Source organism: Cyprinus carpio, chromosome A3 (genome assembly GCF_018340385.1).
Source record: "Cyprinus carpio isolate SPL01 chromosome A3, ASM1834038v1, whole genome shotgun sequence".
Classification (NCBI taxonomy): Eukaryota; Metazoa; Chordata; class Actinopteri; order Cypriniformes; family Cyprinidae; genus Cyprinus; species Cyprinus carpio.
Genome location: NC_056574.1, coordinates 19,642,962 through 19,659,484, shown reverse-complemented (window position 1 = coordinate 19,659,484; position 16,523 = coordinate 19,642,962). Strand labels below are relative to the sequence as shown.

Below are 16,523 nucleotides of genomic sequence, written 5' to 3'. Positions count from 1 at the left end.
GACATCATAAGGGAAATGTGGAGCCCGGTTGGTCAGTCATTGATGGAGGCGAGAGGAACTGAGATGAAAGATCAGTCATGATTAGCTCATTATATCTTGTGCTTAGTGATGACAACAGCATCAAAGACACCAGTGTGTTAATGATGCTGAGGAAATGAGAACGGAGCCACAGTTTGTAAACAAGGTGTTGGAATTAAACGAGAGTAAAAAAGACACTCATTATCCTTATACTGAACTCTGAAGAATAATACTTAGTGATGATGACATTCAAAGTCTGAATTATTTCATGTTTATTATTCATTTATTTTTGACATCAATAAAAGAGATATCAAGACAGTCTGTATGGAAGAAAAATTATATTATAATTATATATTATAAATCAATTATAAAATGGTACATTCTGGTACGTGCCATTCTGCGATATTAAATCACACGATAGAAAAGGTCAAAAACTCACCAAGAAAGATATTTTAGGTCTCCCACTTAGATGAAAAACTATGGACAGCATGTAGCGGAAATAACCAAGAAGCGTCAGGTGGCCTGTGTTGCAGTGGTTATATGCAAAAACATCACTTTTGCCAACATATCTCCATGTTCGCTTGTTGTCGAACATTTTCATAAAGACAAGTAATAGGTTTTAAGATGTGCTTGTTTTCTATTTTCTGTCGTAGGTAACGTTATATTCATATATATCTTGTTTTGGATTATCAGTGCTATTAAGCAACAGACGACCAGGGAGCGGGGGACCAGAAACAGGTCAGTATGTTCTTAATACCGTGAAATATCATGTAATCGTCTTATGCGTAAGTGTAAAGTACTTGAATTGTTTTACTTCACTACTGAAATTCAGTATTGTTTTGGGGGGTTTGTACTTCACTCAAATGCAATTTAAACTAAATACTACTATAAAAAAATACTACTAAATACATTTCCAAAGACAAAACAATTTTTTATGTGTGCATCTGGAGAAAGAACAATGGAACTGACATTTTTTAAGATATGTCAGAGCAAGATATTTTCAGTTGAGACACCTCAAACATGCATTTTAATCCGGGACTAGCCTTAAACCATGTCTCTGAAACTAGGGGAAGGTATTTCAGATAATTAATCCATAATAATCCAGATCAGAAAGAAAAGGAAAGAGATTTATTTGTTTTATGTTCATATAAAAACTGTTATAAATAAAATTTTAAAAAAGAAAGAAAGAAAAGGAAAGTTGTCTGAATCAGCCCTAAGTAAAGATGAGACATTCAGCAGGTAAACGCACCTGCTAATATGTATGGAAATATGGACTGATGATCCAGTAAGTCTGACGCACCTCACCCCTCTCGGGACCGCGCCTCCCCAAGGGCTGAAATGAGTTTCTGCCCCTTTAAGAAGTCGCGCTGTCCAGCACAGCTGGGATTTCAACACGGACAGATAGTGCAATGAAGAGCAGCATCGACCCGTCATCATGTGCACCGGGCTTCCGAGGACTGCCTGTCCGCTGCGACTTTTTGCCCTCTGCATCATTCTCTCCCACGCAGCAGCCTATTTCGGGTCAGCAGAGACTTTTATATCCTCTGTCTTTCGGAATTCACTGAAATAGCCTCTGTGTGCATTATTGTTGTATTTTACACGGAATAGAATAATTTTAAGTTGCGGCAACAGGTGGAGATATTTGGTGATGCTGGATATCCAATGCGCAATTACGCATGTCTTGTATGTTTAATCATGTTTAAGACCTACCATGCAGGTTGTCTGTAACAATCAAACGAGGTAATAATAAATACTTATTTGTTGAAGGTGGTATTGTACAAAGATCTAAAATTATTTAAATAAGAAAGCTTAGACTTTTTGCCTGCTTTTAAAAAAGTAGCTATAAGTAACACCATTAGATATCATTTGATGTATTTTTTAGTTGTTGTTTTTTAAAACATAGATTTGTATAAAATATTTCAATAGTGTGCTGTTCGAGTCGATTATTGCAGTTGAGCGCAGCGCAGTGTATGCATCCAGATGTCTTCTGATGGTTTGGCACGGCGTCCTTACCCTCGCACTACCTGATAATTAAGATTTTTCTGGCTTACGTTCATAGGAGGTTGCCCAATGGTTTTTATAATAAGAATCCTATAAACACGTAAAAACACCGTGCAATGGGTTTTATTTAAGAGTGCTTAAGTTTGTTAAGCGCCATAGTAGCGTTTCAAAAAGCCAGTGGCGCTCAGACTAGCCCACTGAGTGACTGAGGAAAGAGCACGTGTAGTTTGGTGCATTCTTTATTCAAACACGACTATTCAAATTAGGTATTTAAACATATTCAAAGCACATGTGCCATCACTCGTGCATTCTAGAAAAAAAGTTAATTTGCTGCCTTAAGTTTTCAGATACGTAACTCCAGTGCCAACGTTTAAACTCTGAAAACTTATTGGAAATTGGGTTTAGATTAATAATTGTGACAAGTTAAACCGAAACAAAGATGTTTCATAACATTATGATGAAAACGTTTTACACTTTATTTGATGTTCTAAAGGGTCTATTTTAGTCCATAAATGTATGGATGGAGTGTGTGAACAAATCAAAATGAACCCCCGCTGCAAAATTAATGAATGGTTTAAATTTAAAGAGTTTTGGTGACTGTTTTGTGCATGTTGTCTTTAGCCTTACAGGTCGCGAGCCTCTGGTTTTTCTGCCCGGTCCATTTGCCAACGAGCCTCCGAACAGTAAAGCGCACCTGAAGCAATGCGAGCAGATGACTTTGACGCGCCGGCAAAAGCGCTTGTGCCGACGAGAACCGGGGCTGGCGGAGACTTTGAGGGAATCTGTCCGTCTCAGCCTCCTGGAGTGCCGCTATCAGTTCCGCAACGAGCGCTGGAACTGTAGTATGGATGGCCGTGGAAGCCTTTTAAAACGAGGTACGATATGAGACCCGCACAGTATTGGTGTTCAGTTCTGAAAACGTCACCTTAAAAGCAAATTTCTGTGAAATTTTAAAGAAATGTTAAGTGTTTTAACATTGCATTTGCCACCTCAAGCTAAATGTTTTGTTATTTTTTATTTTTTTAGGCCGATTTACCTTTTTTTTTTTTTTTTTTTTTTTTTTTTTTTTTTTTTTTTACAAATGTTAGAATGTAGCTATGATAGGGTTGACAGTTCAGCCATTTTTAGCCTTGCTCTCAAGGTCATGAAATTACAAGTTGTTGTTTATGGAATTGTTTGTAATGTAAATTTTTTTTTTTTTTTTTCAAATAAAATATGTCCACTAAAATAGATAGATAGATAGATAGATAGATAGATAGATAGATAGATAGATAGATAGATAGATAGATAGATAGATGGATAGATTGTTTAATGTTAAGGGGGGGGGGGGGGGGGGGGGGGTTAAAATCCACAAACCACAATTGTACAATTTGCTGTTTGGTTGCCTAAATAGGCCTGCTTTTATGTCAGAAAGGGAATGCTGTAGCATTAACAACTATGCAGAAACCTCCATGTGGTGCCTGCTTCCAAACGAACATGTGCGTAATGTGCAGGATGTGAATGTGAAAGCCATGCGTAGGTCAGTCCGCTGGTAATTAGGGACTTGGGAAGCGTGGAATCCCTGTGCGGTGAAGCCTCGCGGGGCCAGTTGAAGTATTTTTATCTCGCGGAAAAGCGCCCAGTTCTCAGAGGAAAAGGCGGCTTGATCGCGCGCTTTCATCTGACAGAAAACTTAGTCAAAATAATAATTAATTGGATCAAAATGCACGCCTTGTCTCAGCTCTGATCTAAGCAAACAATAGGAGGAGGTTGTTAGGGGGATAATGGTTAAAGGATCGTGACAAAACACTGCACTTAACACTTAGCCTAACTGGAAAAGTTGTAGCTAGTTTATGATACGGTGTTTAAATGTAAGAGAAATCCATTATACAGGAATGATAAATGTGGCATGTTCGTTTAAAATCTACATGAAGTGAGTTTTAAATAATAAGCGTGGTAATAGAAATGTATTTTAAAAGAAAGAATAGCGCATACAAACAAAGATCCATAGGCTATTTATGTTATTGCGGACATGCCTATACTCATTGATTTTGTTACCAGTTAATGGTACTGTTTGAGATTTGCATTATTTTTAATCAGAGATGATTGTTTTTTATTAATATTACTTAATTCCAATAAAGTGCTTAGTATTTAACTTATCATGTGAACTCAACGTCGTCCCAATGAGGCGAGTTATAATATATAAAATCTTTTATTACGTTACTATGACTGGAGTCATCATCTCATTTCAATTTAAATGATTTAATACATATTTTTCAAAAGCACTTATGTATTTACGTGTAGACTTTTTAATGTGTAAAAATATATGTTCACATTTAACGCACTTGCTCAATGCTCGTTTATGAATGCATCACTTCATCAGGCTTTAAAGAGACGGCCTTTCTGCTCGCGGTGTCGTCAGCAGCGTTGTCTCACGCGTTGGCCAAAGCGTGCAGCTCAGGGCGCATGGAGCGCTGCACCTGCGACGATTCTCCTGGTCTGCAGCACCGCGAGGCCTGGCAGTGGGGCGTGTGCGGGGACAACCTCAAATACAGCACTAAGTTTCTCAAGAAATTCTTGGGACAAAAACGGGTCAGCAAGGACCTGCGTGCCCAAATCGACGCTCACAACATTAACGTCGGCATCCGGGTAAGAGGCAAAATATTTACAAAAAAAAAAAAAAAAAAACATAAGGTTACAAAAGGGGTTTTCGCATACGATGCCATTGAAGAACAATTTTTGGTTCCCCAAAGAATCTTACAGTAGTATGCAGATTTATTTTATTTTTTTTTTTAAATCTAAAGAACCTTTTTATGACGGAATGTTTCTTTCTGCATCTATGGAACCATAGATGCAAATATGTAATCTATATTTTTAAAGTGTTCATGGTCCATTCTCCTCCAAAACTCATAGAAGAAAACATCTGTGAAGGTTAACTGTCTCACACCTTCCCATCTGCTCTTGGTTGATGGGGTGCGGTCTTCTAGTTTATTGTAGCCCAAAGGAGAGTTCAGCGAGTGGGGGGTGAGGCAGGTAGGTGAGCAGGTATTGGCCAGCTCTGTGGAGCCAGGTGTTCCTTCCCCTGGTCCAGGCATGACAGCGCTTGCTGTGGGGACCCTTTTCAAAATTAGAGATCTCCCATGAGGCCGATTATACCGAGGCCTCTGTAATATATGAGCATTTTTTCCACCTACTGTATGCCTCCTGCTCTACCAGTCTCATTGCTGCCGCTGCCGCCGTCGCCGCCACTCTCCCAGACTTTCATAAATCCTCATAACATCTCTCAAAACAGTTCTGTTATCAGGAAACTGGCACCCTCAGGGAAAGACAGAGAGAATGAAAAAGGGGGATGGGTTTATGAGGTTCCCAGAAAGAGTAAGAAAAGAATAGCTGGACAAACTCGGATCTTATCTTATCAGTCTCTGGTTTTGTTGTTTCCCATAGTTGACACCTCAGGCCACAGATGGCGGTTAACAAAAACAAGCAAAGGTGGCTGAGGTCTTGTTTTCCCTTCTTTCAGATTCTCTCCGTTGCCTCGCTTCTCCTCTGTATAGCTCAGGTGGCCCTGGGGTGGGAGCTCATACCTGTGTAGGGTGGAACACCCCCATCGACCATTTGACCTCCCCATCTCACCTTGGGCACTTTTTGATAGACTGATTTGCAGTCAACAAGTAAACAATGTGATTTGACTCCCAAAATTTAGAATACCAATACTTATAAATTGAAAATAGAGAGCAAGAGAGAAACAGTTCAAAGATGAAAATGTGCTGATCTGAGCATAGATCAGGGATGGTGGTCTTCAAGAGGTCAGAGTTGAAAGACTGCCAGCTCGGGCATTCCCCCTGCATCCATCATCTACACCATGTCAACCCAATGTTTTTAGCTCAGGGCTATGGAGTCCCAGAGTATCAGCTGAATTACTTGAACAACTTATAATTTTGGATAACATGCTGTCCCAGTTTTACAAACTTCTATGTTCATTTCCCTCCCCACTTTTGGTGAGATAATCAATACCAATGTTTTAATGTGACCTCCCAAACATGTAAAATAGTTCTTTCTAGGCCAGTGGTTCTCAATGTTTTGGACTCCAAGGCCCGTAATTGTCCAATATTTGAAGGCCCCATGACTTTTTCAGTTGTTCATTTATGATCAAGGATTAAGGAGAAGGATTACCAATTAAACATTTTAGAGCTTGACATAACTAGAAAAATCTATATTCATTTGTATATTCAAAGCCCATGGAGCTTTAAGATTTTAATTTACATGGCTTTTCAAGGTCTAGAAAATATACTTTTAAAACTAAGTTACCTCATATATCCCTGTTTTCCAAGGTCACAGGAATCCTGATTCCTCAAAGAAAAAACTGTTGTTGAGGTGTAAACTAAAATAAGAAATATTTTGAAGTTTAATTGTAATTGTAATTGTAAGTAATTTTAAGTCGGCCCCTTGGTTGAGAACCACTGATCTAGGGCCCTTTTACACCAATGCAATATGAAACAAATGAAATGAATCACTAATGAAAGTAAGTAAGTAAGTAAAGTTTATTTATATAGCACATTTATCACAGCAAAGCTGACCAAAGTGCTGAACAAAATCAAAGATAAACATATAGAAAACAGATGATACAGTAAAACAATGGAACATAGATAAAATGTTCACACCAAGGTCTGTTCACACCAATAGTGAAACCACTCATCATTAGTGTGTTTAGTAAACTCGAATTTGATTTACAGTACTTTTTTAGGCTTGGGCTCTGGACATATGACTAATCTTATTAGCTGGTTCCATTTCATCACTGTGCAAGAAAAAAAATTTACACAATCACAGAAGTGTGAATAACTGTATAAAAATTAATTGTTTCTCTTTAAAGTCTTCTTCAGTACCAAATATCCACGTGAAAGGGGCGTAACCAATCCAAAAAGTGAACCCAAATTTCAGCATCCCATATCGAATCCTCTCTTCCTCGCCTCAGATTTCTTAGTTTCTGTCTCATTTTCACAGGATCATAGTGTTGTATTTGGCGTACTGTGTTCATGTCTTCACCTCTGTCTTTTCTTTTCCTCTCAGGCGGTAAAGAGTGGTCTTAAGACTACTTGTAAATGTCATGGTGTTTCCGGTTCTTGTGCTGTGAGAACATGCTGGAAGCAGCTCTCCCCATTTCAAGACACAGGCCACCTGCTGAAGTACCGCTATGACATGGCCGTTCGAGTGCATAGTGTTACTAACTCCGCCACTGGGGAGACCGAGCTGGCAAGCCCACGGCGTCATAGCAACACGGGTCCCCGCCCACGGCCCACCGAGCTGGTATTTCTGGAGGAGTCACCCAGCTTTTGCAGGCCGTCGCGTTACTCGCCCGGGACGGCCGGCAGACAATGTTCAAAGGACACCAGCTGCAGCAGCCTGTGCTGTGGACGGGGCTACAACACGGCCCTCCACCTCACCACCCTCTCCTGCCACTGCCAGGTCCGCTGGTGCTGTCACGTCGAGTGTCAAACCTGCCTCCGAGAGGAAGAGGTCTACACCTGCAAGAAACATTGATAAGAAGGAAACTGAGAAGACGAAGTGGAAAGTGAGCAAGCTTGAGGATTTTTAAGGCGTCTACTAGACAACTGGTAGAATTTTGAGAAGTTTGGAGGTTGTGATCCAGGTTGTGCTAAGGGAAACTCTGTTTAGGATGATCTGCCAGTCTTACCTGATTTAGAATGGCTTGGTTGAGATGGTTAAGTCACTTTCTTAAACTCTGGGCAGCCACATGGAGTTCCGAACAAAAGTTTGGGAGGAACATGTTCATTTAATACGACCAATCAGTGCCTGAACAAGCCTATGACAGTTATTCCAGCAGTCCTCCACCACCCCAGCTCCACCTTCTTGATTGGTTAAACCAGTCAAGGAATGGGTCCCAGAATTTCTAGAATGAAAATTGCTCTACTGCTGTCAAGGAACCCAAATTGGACGTTCCATACATTTCCCAGCTTCTCACAAATAGTTGAATTGAACCAGACTACTCTTTTCTTCTGCAGTGATAAACCAGCCTCACCGGGAGGTTGCCTGTTGAACAGTCTGTGTTGATCGCACACTTGTGGAAATGGACTAGTGATCTGCAAGGTTTAGTTATACTCAAACTAATAGTTTAGAAGTGAGACGGCAGTCTGCTCACTTACATTTCTGACTGTTCGTCTCTCTATCTGCCTATAATGTACATGCATATCTCTCTGCTGCTCTGAGAATCCACATTTGGCTTCAAAATATACTGAGAGTATGAAGCACTTATGAATGAATTTATTTGTGAATATTATGGTAGTCTTTTATAAGTAAGGAAGAAAGTACTTGCGTCTGTTATGGTATTCACATTTATAATGCTTAACAAAGATATTACAAATGGGGGGAGGGGTTATGCTGATAAACTGGAAATCTACTGGGACACAGTCTGATTCATAGACTTCTAATGAATGTTAGAGAAAGTTCTATGATGTGAAATGTTTTGTTTTATATTTTGAATGGCCATTAAATGGCTGTATCTGGTAATAGATAGGAATGTATTTATTGCAATCAGATAAAACTGATCAACTGCTGCACCAACTTCATGTACACTTACTGGTGTATTCCAGACTGCATTCATGAATTTACTCCTTTTTATTTACATTTGCCACACTGCTGCATGATTTCCCAATTTTCTATGTAGAAGTATGTCAAAAACACAAGCATTAGGGATCAAGCAGAACAAAGCGTCTCATTACAGCATGACCCAAACATAACCTGTCCCTACAGCTGCGTATAGTGTGGGCAAACATCTGGGCTTCTGAGTATGTAGTCTCTATTCTACAGTTTCCCATCAAGGGCAATGAAAGTGAGTATGTCCCATCCAGAACAAAGGAAAACATCTCCTTTCCTAGTAAGCAAGGCTCTCTGGCCTATAAAATCTGTAAGCCATTTCATGTGTGGAAGCCTTTGATAAACTCCATTCCAGTCCCTTATTAGCCCATTACCAATCAGAGCAAATAACAGTGCTTGTTCTCCAGAATGTGCTGAAAGCAGAAAGAGTTGAAAGTTGGTATGCTGGATGCCCAATTGAGGCCTTTTTACAGGGATATTAAAAAAATAATTAAATAGATAATAATACTTATATATATATTTGTTTTTAACTTCATTTTTTATGTTTTATTAATTTTGCTGTTCTCAGCTAAACTCATTTTTGTTTATTTTACAGTTCTTAGCTGTTTTTGTTTTTTTTTGTATTGAAAAGAAGGCCAAATATGGGTGGAAATGTTGAAAATCAGTTCAGTATCAGACACAAAGTATTACTCATAAATATTTTCTGTTCAAATTAAACATTACATGCATTTATTCACTCAAATTTAAAGTATGTGAATGTGAGCGTGTTCTTGTCTACTTGTTCGTGTGTGTGTGTGTGAATGTGTGTGTGTGTGTGTGTGTGTGTGTGTGTGTGTGTGTGTTTGTGTGTGTGTGTGTGTGTGTGTGTGTGTGTGTGTGTGTGTGTGTGTGTGTGTGTGTGTGTGTGTGTGGTGATTCTGGGAAGGCAGAAAACTGCAGTAAAATGGGCCACATCAATCAAGTGGAAGAAAGTCCAAGCATTCAGTGACATGCCATTCAGCTGAAACATTTGTAATGTTTAAAACGTTTGCTGCAAGAGAGTTTCACTCTTGACTAGTTGAAGTACATGCACATGGTATGAAAGCTTTCTCCTCTAATTGATTCCGTTTCTATGTAAGAGACTTTACTAAAGAAAGAAAGTTCTCACACTGAGTCAGCACATGCAAATATCTGAAACCCCAGCGGTGGCTGTGAAAATACAAATGAGATAGTTTCCTACTTCTGAGTGTATGTGTGTGTGTGAATGTGAGTGTGTTTCTCTGCTGCAACTGCTGAAATGGTAACATTTATAGCACAGATATCTGAAATGAACCCTCTATCAACCTGTGCATGGAGTGTATGTGTTTGTTTGTGTTGTCATAGCTTTAACAGTGTAATGTTTCACTTTGTGATTTCATGCTGGGGATTTTTGCTACTACCTCACCCGTTTTAAGGGGGGAAATTAAATACTAAGTTGTTGTTTTTTTTTCTTAGATATTTAAGACAATGCTTCTTTTAAAAGCTTTAGCCTGAAATACAGATGCATATCCCTTTTTTTTTTTTTTTTTTTTTTTTTTTTTTTTTTTTTACTTTTGTGACCTATTTCCTTATTTAAGAACCAATTTATCATATTCAAATAAAATAATACATTTGTAAAAATGGTGTCAGACATTTGTCAACAGATTGAACTCTTCAAATTAAATTTAAAAATGCTGATTTTCTCTCTGTCTCTTGCTTTCTCTCTTGCTGTGTTTGTGGTTGCACACCTGTCCAGAGCTCTGCACGCAAACACCTGCTCTTTAGTTAAATAGCTTATCATGGAGCTGATGGATCCTGACCTACTCTCAACTTGAGCCTCATTCTAATTTCTCTCACCCAAAACATATACAAATAGTTGAGCTTGCACATGATGTTCCACACTACATGCACACACAAATCCTAAGTAATGGACTCTGGGAATCTGGCATGAGCCAAGTGAGTGTCTTATAGTTCAGCTACTTTCCAGTTACAGTAACAAAGCTAGTTCATGAAAGGCTGTTGTAAATGTCTAAGCTGGGAGAATAATAAAACAGGCTCACCTCAATATTCCTCTATTCCTCTTTTATATAGAAAGTTTGATTCATTTAAGTGAAGTGAATCAACTCATCCTTATCGGCCCACTCTCACATGCTGTATTGAGAAGTCTGATTCATTCTAGTGAATATTCATCCTAATTAGTCTGCTCTCATATATGTTGGGAAGTTGGACTCATTCTAGTTCATTCTAATAAATCGGTTAATACAAAGCGGTCCTTTACTCTCATATGTAGAGCTGGAACGTCCTATTCATTTCAGTGAATTGGTTCATAACAATCCGCTGCCATATAAGATCCACAAGCTAACTCATCACAGAACTCATGTTCACATGTACACAGAACTTTATTATCTGAACATTAAATCATGTGTGTATTGCCGTGTTTGATGTGTCTAAAAGTAATAGCCCCAATAAGACTCTCCCATTCTCTGTTTAGACATAATGAGAATAATAGTCGTGCTCCATCAAACAGATCTGTGCTTTCACTGTCTGCCCAAATCCTCAACCCCGACCCCATCTAATGGCTGTTTATCAGTACTTAGCTTTATTAAAAACACACAGAAAAAAGTTGGAGGTGAAACGGACCAGAGATTAGTTGTTTACAAGACAACAGCCACGTCATGTGGCGGCTTTGTGAATAAAAGCCGATTTGATACAAAACCAAAGTCTAAAAACTGTTAACTTAAGCCTCATTGACTACATTTAAGCGCACACACTGATGCACGCATGCTTCAGCAAAGGAATTTCTAACCCTTGGGGCATGTCAAGGAGAAAAAGGTAGAGTTCAGGCAGAAGGGAGGGATGAAGAGTGAGTGAGTGAGTGAGTGAGTGAGCATATTGATGAATAAATGAAAAATGTGCAGCAGAGAGATGGTTACTTTGTAAAAAAGTTACTGTTTGACGTTGGTTTCACACTGAAAGAACAGGACTGCAGATGAATATGCTGCTATGGTGAACCGCAGGGGGTCTGTGAGGGATGATACAGCACTAGTTTAATAATGAATCCTAAAGCCTTCATTTCCCCAAAGTGCAGCTTCCACAGCCTTCTTCTCACGCACACATCCCCTAGAGAGAGATTGCAGTGGGGGAGAGAGTGTGTGTGTGATCCTCAATGAGTAGCTTTGATGTGTGTATTTTCATCCTTATCATTGTTCATTTCACTTGCATATGCAAGTGCATTTGTCTTTGTGTTGCGGATATTTAAATATTGACTATCTGAGCATGTTTTAATGTGATCATAATGTGTGTGTGATGTAATACTGTTTTGCTTGGTCGGCGAGGTCAAGCAGGTATAGGTCTGTTACCCTCTGGGGACAGGATTATCTGCCATCTTCCATCTGGATAGAAAACACACACATAGCATAAAAATACCAGTTAGCTCTTTGATAAATTAGAAGTAAATTAATTTTCATTTTCTGGCTCATGACAAGATGAAGCAAGCCAGCCATAGACAGTGATATGTAAAGTATGGATTTTTTTAATTGTATTTATTTATTTTATTTTGGAATACAAAATCTAACTTTTTTTTTTTAGAAATGTAAATGAAAGTCAAAAGTGTCCAAAACTGCCCAGACTTCCATTGTATTAAAAAATAAAATAACCTCAAAATATTTCCTTTTGTGTTCAGTATGCTATCACAGAACCATTTTCGTGTATCCCAAAGAAATTGTCAGCGAACAGTTTCAGTGTATTTTCAAGAACCATTTTACTCTAAGTATAAATAACTATTTAATCATATAAATAATGTTTTTCACTATAAAAAACAACAACAACTTTATTTAGAGTGAAAAGTTTCTAGTGGATGTTAAAGGTGCGTCATGGAACCATAGATGCAAATAGAGAACCTATATTTTTAAGAGAGTAAGTAGGTCATGTATAGTGTATATTTTCATAAATATTAATTTCTGTTGCTTAGCAAATGTCCTTGCTTAGCAAATGTTGATTACTGGTTTATGTGTTACCTATTGGAACAAACTGATGCTTAGCTCCTTAGCCTTGAGCAAGAACACATTTCTATGAATTTGTTACCTTATGTTTTGCTATGAACCCTACAAGACCACCACATGAAATGCAAAAAAAAAAAAACACAAAAGAAGAGCGTTGCAGGAGACAGTGTTTTATTTGAAAAGATAAGGAGAAATGTAATGAAAAGGCATTGTCTGAAAAGATTCTGTGAGTGAGTGAGGGAGAGAGAGATAGAGAGAGAGAGAGAGAGAGAGAGAGAGAGAGAGAGAGAGGTGGACGATGACACAGGGTAAGAATTTGGAATGTGAAATGAGTAATGTTATTGCTCAACCCACATCACAATGCCTGGAGCTATGACAAGCTGAGTGCATATCTTCATAGGTCCATCCATCCCTTCATCCATCCATCTCTCTGTACTTTTTTCATTTGTCCAGCTGTCTATAATTATGGGTACTGTATCTGTTTTAAGGTAAAGATTTAATTTAATATCCAGTCCCTATAGAGGGAGATACAACAGTGGCTTTCAAAGAGCGCTAATAAGCTGTACAGTCCAACAGCACTGGGTCTTTTCAGTGTTTTTATGAGTGATATACCATCTTGTTGCCTGTCAGGGTTTGCACGTTTCAGACAGAGCGTCAGACAGTCTGTGTGTTCTAGTGGTGGAGATTTTACTTTTTCTGTCATAGTTACGCCAGTAGGTGATGACAAATGACTGTCTTTATGAGTGAATCATTTGAATCACTCACTCTACTAATTCGTTCAAAAGACTGATTCATTAAAGAAGGAAACAGGGAATTATTTCGTTTGGTGATAAAAAAAAATACACAGAGTAACTGGTAATATTGGGTCTAAATGTAAGTTACTCAATACTGAATTATTTTTAATGAAATGTTGCTGTCACAATTTTGCTGTTGGTCTGAAAATCAGCGTGGCTGTGATTACCTGCATCCTTCCTACAGTTGTGCTGTGAGTGAGTTAAAGACGGCATGGAATTAAAACTTACCTTATCTTTTATTTTGAACAGTTTGTCAATGCATATATTTAATTTAAATAATGAGCCTTTAATTTTTAATCTAAATGTCATTACTTGATGTTCCAGTGAACTTACAAGCGTCTTTTACTCATGCCAGACTTCTCCAATCATTTAGTCTGCTTAAACCCCGCCTTTTTCTTACAGTCAACCTCAATCTTGGATCCAGTATTTAACAGTATTTTTTAATAGTCTATTTCACATGGATGTACGGCTCAATACGGATGAAAAGATCTGTTGCTGCTTCTGTTTCATCAGAAGTTGTGTGAGTGAGTGAGCGAGGAGTAAGTGAATGATGAGGAACTTGTCTCTTTGAATGTCTCTTTTGTGAGAAGTCACTAATTTGCTTGGTCATTGAAGAAATAGATTCAAGGGCAAATCTAGATGCTAGAGTTCATCAGCACAGACATCAGCACAGACACAGACACATCTACAGACACAGGCTCTCTCTTTCTCACACACATGTACACTTTAAGTAGCTTAAGTGTGTGATTTCTTCTACAAAGGCCATAAGGACAAATGTTCTGATGAAAAAGTGACACCTTTCTCAACCTATCCTTTATTCATTGTGTTTTTCGGCCTTGCATCTCTCACTACTTAACAGAGTTTCATTTCCTCACGATCCTGACTGGGTGGCTGAGGGCTGGGAAAATTGTGAAGAAGGATTTCCCATGAGCCTTGGCATAGTGTTAAAGAGACACCTGCTGGGTTAAAACCCAAAGACACCCAGCATAACATTCATTCCGCACATATAATACACTGTTTTAAGAGCACTGGGATACTGTGTACAACCAAAGATTTAACTAAAAATTACACAGCATCATATTCAGTACCTGTGCAATCAGATCCAGTCTCGGACATGACATCTATTAGTAGAGAAAACAAGAGTTTCCCAGACTAATCATCAAGTGTACAGAAGATAACGACAGATAGGAGGCACTCTTCATCTGTTCACATCAACATTCAAAGTTTCATACACACACAAATTACATGTTTTCACCTAAACATCTTATGTGATTAGAGCTCTGTGTTGTGTGTGAGACACTGCAAAAGACACTAGAACAACAGTCAAACATATCCAGCTCACGTTTACTTAGAAATACAATGGAAAAGTGGTGCAGTGGAATGCAAAAACATGTTGTTTATGAACAGTCCTTTAAAGGGATACTCCACCCCAAAATGAAAATTTTGTCATTAATCACTTTCCCCCATGTCGTTCCAAACCCGTAAAAGCTTCGTTCATTTTCTGAACACAATTTAAGATATTTTGTATGAAAACCGGGAGGCTTTTGACTGTCCCATTGACTGCCAAGTAAATTACACTGTCGAGGTCCAGAAAAGTATGAAAGACATCGTCAGAATAGTCCATCTGCCATCAGTGATTCAAATTTGTTTTCTTCGTGTACAAAAAGTTTTCTCGTCACTTCATAACGTTACGGTCACTGATGGCAGATGGACTATTCTGACGATGTCTTTCATACTTTTCTGGACCTTGACACTGTAATTTACTTGGCAGTTTATGGGACAGTCACAAGCCTCCCAGTTTTTTATCCAAAATATCTTAAATTGTGTTCCAATGATGAACAAAGCTTTTACGGGTTTGGAACGACATGGGGGTAAGTGATTAATGACAAAATTTTCATTTTGGGGTTGGAGTATCCCTTTAAACTCATAAAAACCACTAAGACTTGAATTTGACAGAAATACAAAATGCTGCATTAATTATGATCAAATGTACTTATTTTGGCTGGTCACAAGTGCAGTGCATGTTTATAATAAACAGAAGGTTATTGTCAGTTGGTGAGAGCGCTAATGTAGTTATCATTATAGTTATCGTTGTTAATATGAATAGGCCTTTAGTCTTTTAAGTGGTAAACCAAAGCAGAATCTGTATTTCTATTTAAATGGTGCTGAGAGTTAAACACATCTATTTGTAGCTAAAAGTAATTAGTCAAACTATTTAATAAACAAACATACAGGTTTTGGTGATGTGCACTGTGAACGTTTAATAGTGATAGACTATTGTGATGTAACCTTTTTAACTTGAAAGTTGTCAGAAAGGTATGTTTGTTTCATCATAGATCTGTGTTATTGTTTATGTTTATAATATAGAGACAGAGGGAATGGGTGACATGTTCATCTTCAGTATGTGCTGGAGGGGCAAAGGTGCTCCTCTCACAGGTGGTATGACCAGAGGTCTGTTTGTTTGTGTGTGTGTGTGTGTGTGTGTGTGTGTGTGTGTGTGTGTGTGTGTGTGTGTGTGTGTGTGTGTGTGTGTGTGTGTGTGTGTGTGTGTGTGTGTGTGTGTGTGTGCGTGTGTTTATTCATTACCCACAGCTGCAAGTTCCTCAAGCTGTACAGACTCAGACAGAGTGTAAGAGATATGGAGGCAGATGATTTCGATACAAAGTTTGAGGGAAGGTGAAATAAACACTAAAACACTAAAAAAGTAAAAATAATAATAAATAAATAAATAAAAAAGGAGGCCTAAATTTAAGATTGATGTAGTTGATTTACATATAAAATGTTCATCCATTTGGATTACACAGTTTAAGGTAAAATAAAATATAATAATAATAATAATAACAACAGCAAAATAAAAAATTATTAAAAAAATCATGGCATAGTTTATTAATGAACTATTTGTATATCTATTTGATTTTATTTAAAAATATATTTTCATAATGCATTTATTAAAATTGCTTAAAATCGGTATAAATCTGGAAAATAGTTTGTCAGTTATGCAAGAAGACAATAACAGCGTAATTTTTATTTGAGTGTGCCCACAGTTGAAGAATCCACTTACAAACACAGAGGCAAAATCACAAAGCCTGACAGTTCCTCAAGCTGTACAGACTCAGACAGA

The 16,523-nt window shown here is 38.1% G+C and overlaps 1 protein-coding gene across 1 annotated transcript; it reads left to right on the top strand.

Annotated features, from left to right (window-relative positions):
- The first annotated feature begins 1,186 nt into the window (after positions 1 to 1,186).
- On the top strand, positions 1,187 to 10,500 carry LOC109063213 (protein Wnt-9b-like). The gene is made up of 4 exons (XM_019080299.2): positions 1,187 to 1,539; positions 2,641 to 2,894; positions 4,382 to 4,647; positions 7,066 to 10,500. The coding sequence occupies exons 1-4, from the start codon at positions 1,454 to 1,456 to the stop codon at positions 7,534 to 7,536; spliced, it is 1,077 nt and encodes a 358-aa protein (XP_018935844.2). The 5' UTR covers positions 1,187 to 1,453; the 3' UTR covers positions 7,537 to 10,500.
- The last annotated feature ends 6,023 nt before the right edge of the window (positions 10,501 to 16,523 follow it).

Bases quoted from the DNA above. Each gene is read 5' to 3' on its own strand.
- LOC109063213 (XM_019080299.2), top strand. From the start codon at position 1,454: ATGTGCACCGGGCTTCCGAGGACTGCCTGTCCGCTGCGACTTTTTGCC. The intron at 1,540-2,640 runs GTCAGCAGAGAC...TGTTGTCTTTAG, and splicing joins CACGCAGCAGCCTATTTCGG to CCTTACAGGTCGCGAGCCTC. The intron at 4,648-7,065 runs GTAAGAGGCAAA...TTTTCCTCTCAG, and splicing joins ACATTAACGTCGGCATCCGG to GCGGTAAAGAGTGGTCTTAA.